At 35.4% G+C, this 4993-nt stretch overlaps 1 protein-coding gene across 1 annotated transcript; it reads right to left on the bottom strand.

Moving 5' to 3' along the window:
* Nucleotides 1-1402: 1402 nt before the first annotated feature.
* Nucleotides 1403-1831, bottom strand: LOC149208008 (lysM domain receptor-like kinase 3). The gene has a single exon (XM_089398212.1). It carries the CDS (start codon nt 1829-1831, stop codon nt 1403-1405), a length of 429 nt encoding a protein of 142 aa, XP_089254338.1.
* Nucleotides 1832-4993: the final 3162 nt, after the last annotated feature.

The raw sequence follows: 4993 nt of genomic DNA, 5'->3' as shown, positions 1-4993 counted from the left end.
TGAACCTCTGACCTGGTAAGAGAAAACACACCTCTAATTTTGAACCTAAACCTCTAAACTAGAACCTAAACCTCTGACTTAGTAAGAGAAAACATATACTCTTAATTATTAAACCCAATCAAACCGTATAAAAACATTCAAATTATAAACTAATCAAACCTTATAAAAACATCCCAATTAGACATTAGATCTAGCCCTAGCCATCCAGGCTAAGGCAACGTAGCTGCTAGAAATATACCGACATAACCAGAATCAATTAGCTGCTAAAAATATATCGACATAACCAGAATCAAATCATCACATTATATGTATGTAGTATAAAATCAAGAAAAAGATGATAATTTTTCAAATTTAAAAACTTTGAAAAAAAAGATTCTCCCGTTGTCCTGGAGAATACTGTCATTCTTTTCAAACATCCATCCGCCATATTTAACGTGATTAATCGATGTTTAATGATATTGCTTGCCATGAATCCAAGCAATCCCAGCTTTTGGAACATATTCTCTTATATTTACACAAAATATTTGAGACATCATTGCCAAAGTTTTCCCACCCAAGCACGGCTCTCTTTAAATGGGAATCCTCGTTTTCCACTTTCATAAGAAAGTCGCTATATATTACATAGAGATTCAAGTGATAAAAATAAGAAAAGCTATATTAAAGAGAGATTCAATAGAAAGTCGCTATATATTACATAGAGATTCAATTAATAAAAATAAGAAAAGCTATATTAAAGAGAGATTCAATTAATAAAAAATATGCAAACCGTTCTCAATTTCCTACTGAAAAGATGCAAAATCCATGGCAGTATCAACCTAAAGGCACATCTGCATGAACACTTCTTTTAAACCTGGAAAGCTAAAACTCCAGGAATTCAACTGAAGCGAATAAATATAAATACATGCATCAGAAAATACACATCCAAAGATCAAACAAAGTATTGTCTGTATTTTGAAGTTTATTACTTTCTTGACCAAGAATACAATTTGCCTCATAGGTCCAAAAAAATTGAAGGGGGCATGAGAATCATACATTCCAGAACAAATTAAAGAAAAACTTGCACTTAAACATTTCTTTGGTAGATCTCATCTCAACAGGTTTAAGCTCTGGCCAGGCTTCAAAGTGGTGCTCATAAAAGATCTGAAACACTTGAATATCCTGCTTATAATCCATCGAAATGACCCATCCAAACCATATTTACAGGAAGTCTTCGGATCATTATATCCCATGGTTTTTTCTCTCCCTTTTGCTGTACAGCAATGTTCAAAGCAATACAAACCAATATAATCCAAACCACCATGGTTTTTTCTCTCCCTTTTGTAGTACAGCAATGTTCAAAGCAATACACACCAATATAATCCAAACCCGTTTACTCTGGAATATTTATGAAACGCAGATGACTCTATCTGGCTTCGAAGGTGCCACTGACACATGTTTTATTGGCATTCATTCGCTCAGACCATTGTTCGGACATGATAAACACTCTGGACAGCTCCCCTGCAACATATCTTGTATCAGGCCTCTTTCCGGGGTCCGGATCCACACAGGAAGCAGCAAGCCTCGCTACCCTCTCCGCGCAATCTACAGGAAAGGAGCCCCTGAGCCGAGGATCCATCCATCTCCTCAGCCTCCCTGCAAAATTATCGCCGGCCTCTGAAATAACAATATTCAGGCTCTGTATAAGCCCTATTCTCCTAATACCGCGGCCGCCCTCATCCGCCACATACCTTATCGGTTCGTGCCCAGAAAGGAGCTCCAGCAACACAACACCCAAGGCAAACACATCCGCTTTATGTGACACGATGCCGCTGTTGATGTATTCCGGCGCCATGTAGCCCTGTGTTCCGGTTATCTTCATGCTGGAACGTTGAGGCAAAACCCCGACCCCTTCTGTGTCATATACCCCGGCGAGATAAGAGGTGCCCAAATGGCAGATCCGCGCTCCAGGCTTCGTGACGAGAATGTTGCTGGACTTTATGTAATTATGGACGTACTTGATATTGGTGTCGTGGTGCATAACTCTTTGCGGGAAATGCAGGCATGGAGGATCTTGCGTAGTGATTTTCTGAGTGAATCGATTTGCAGGAACCTCAGCAGCCTTCTCCTTTCCTCTGGCGATATCGAGCTTTGCGAGGGTCGCGTGACCTCCAGAAGCGGGCGCTCTGCAAATCCTGCCTCCACCGATTCCTATCAGACGTCGACTTTAATGCGGAGGGTGGCGGAGCTGGGCGGAGCTCGCGGAGGGTGGCGGAGGGCGGAGGAATTGCCGGCGGCCAGAGCCGGACGTTTTTCCGGGCGGCGACGGAAACCAGACAATTCCTCCGCCTTGTTAGACTACTCCAATATTAATTAATTAATACTAATTAATTGTAATTATATTATTAATTTATTATAATTTTAATTAAACAAGATTAAACAAAATTTAATAATTAAAATATTATTATATAATACTTATATTATAATATAAATTATAATATGAATTATAATTATATTATATTATAGTATAATATAATATAATATTATATTTTAATATTTTAAACAAACCATTGAAATCAACCATTATTCATTTAACAAACCATTAGAATCAACCCTATTAAATAACAAATCATTTATTATTAAAATAAATATTACGTGAAGAGGTGAGGAGTTTTTTAATGAAGGAGAGGAGGGAGTTAATGGAGGAGTGGAGTGATAAGGAGGCTTACCTTAGGTGAGGAGAGGTGGAGAGATAAGGTAATGAGGTGGAGGGTAATGATGAGGTGACGTAGGCCTGAGAGTCATAAGGAGTGTAAAACTTTGTATTAAAACATTTTTACCTCTCTCATTTTTCTAAAATCGCACCATCGTAAATGTTAAATATAAGCACATAAAAAAATCAATTTTATTTGCGATTTGCGATGTATCGCAATCGCAATATTGCATCACAAATTTTGATCGCACTATTTTTTAAAATCGCAATTTTGGATCACATTTTTTTTAGATCGGGATTTTGGAAGGAAAGGTGAAGTGGGAGCACGTTAATTAACCATCCTACAAATTGGACCTCAACCATTTTGCAATTTTGAGAATCCAATCTTGGCAACTTGTTTTAAAATAATAAATTGGAGTAAAGTACCAAGATTTCGAAACACGTTTTTATTCGTTGTATAATTTAGTTGGGTCATTTTGTACAACCGTTAGTGGAAAAAATGAAAGAATATTAGTAAAAACTAAATAAGGGTCAATATTTACAATGAATGACTATTGAACTTAATTAGCTACTACATTTATTTATATTTTTAGTTCAGGAGAGAAAACAATCAAACTTCAAAGGAGTGTCATTTACAAACTGGTTGACCAAATGAGTCGAAACAAGTATCGATGGAAAGCTTGTGAAAAGTCGGATTCAATGAAACAATCAAAACATAAATTCCAAGAAAAAAATGATAAAATTGTAAGACAATTAACTTAAATGAAAATCATAAAAGATGCTTAGCCAAAAATTAATGGAAAGGGTCCCTATTATTTGAAATAATGGGGGGTGTTGGGTTTTCCCTACAACAATGGTGACACACTAGGAAGAACCAATTATCTCTGGTTAAAGATAATGAACTTTAATTTATCCAAAGGTTAAAAATAATGGAGTTCACGAAATCATCTAACAGTGAAATATTTTCATAGGTCCCACATAAAATAGATTAAGCAATATGAGTCTAGATTGAAGTAAAAGTCATAAATCCAAATTTGGAAAAACTTGTTTTTTGTTTTGTTTTTTTTTTTTTAAACTATCTCATATAATAATAGAAGAAGGTAGAGATAGGATTTTTTGATAAAGCATATATCCATTTTATGATTGTCTCTGACATTGCTTCGCTGCCAGCGAGCCTAAACAGTACCCCGATGAAGTTGCCTTTTATATCATACAAGCCTAGTCTCGCTCCCAGCAAGCGTTCATAGCCCCGATGAGTTTACTTCTATTTCTCATGCTTCCTCTTTAATCACCCTTTTGATAATCGTATTTACAAGCTTGTAGCTTATGATGTATTTGAGTGAATGAGGTGGGATGGTAATAGAGATTTATGTTTAATGGACATAATACTTCCATAATGTTCCCTCCAAATTCTTTCATTGCAGCTATCAATCAGAGGCTTTTATGTGGAGAGGTGGGAGAGATTCATTGTGTTAAACTCAAATCAATTCTTTCCTTGAAAAAGTAAACTCAATCACCTAGAAAAGATGTGTGTTCCTCCATGAAAAAAATTTAAAGCAAGATGAGTTATGGTTCCATAAGGATATGACTTTAATGGTAAATGAAATTCACTGATATAGGCAGAGTTAAGATTTCCTCCTGTATGTCAACCGTTGTGAACAAGAAAGGTCATTTCACATATATCATGGCAAAGTCACCAAAATAAAAACGAAACTAAAAAGAAAAAGAAAAATAATTCCTAAGCTAATGTAAGAAAAGAAATCAGCAAACAAAAATAAGAATGAAGAAGGTGAAAGGTGGAAAAATCCAAATTTTTAAAAGATAAACTCCAACAAGACAGTTTATACCAATGTCTCAACGAAACAAAGTAAAAGAAAATAATCATGTGAATGTTCCTTATTTTGTTGAGATTTAGATAAATTTTATCTTGCAGAGTTATAAGTGTTTTGGCTTCTAATAACAGTGATGATAAAATTCAGCGACAACGAAAAAATTTATGTCTGGTGTCAATTTTTTTGTTTCAAAGCATCATCTTAACCATTTTCTAACAAAAGAAATGCTTAAAGAAACAAACTAAAGCTTCAAAAACTCCCTAGTGTAGTTGATTCGATGAGGATCATTACTGAACAAAGGAGAGCAAATTCCAAATCTAATCTGGTGGAAGCGTGAGAAGTTTTATGAGGAGCTGCAAAACAGAGTTTTATATCAGTAAAAAATTAAAAACAAAGCTAAAACCAAAAGTAAATAAATTAAAGTGGGCACATGGAACTTACCAATTGGAGAATTGTGTTCAATCTTACCTGA

This window comes from Pinus tabuliformis, chromosome 1_2, assembly GCF_031772625.1.
Source record: "Pinus tabuliformis cultivar Carrire ecotype Pingquan chromosome 1_2, CPIR1, whole genome shotgun sequence".
In the NCBI taxonomy this organism is placed as follows: Eukaryota; Viridiplantae; Streptophyta; class Pinopsida; order Pinales; family Pinaceae; genus Pinus; species Pinus tabuliformis.
Note: the sequence above shows the minus strand (reverse complement) of the source record. Positions and strands in the feature narration are given on the sequence as shown.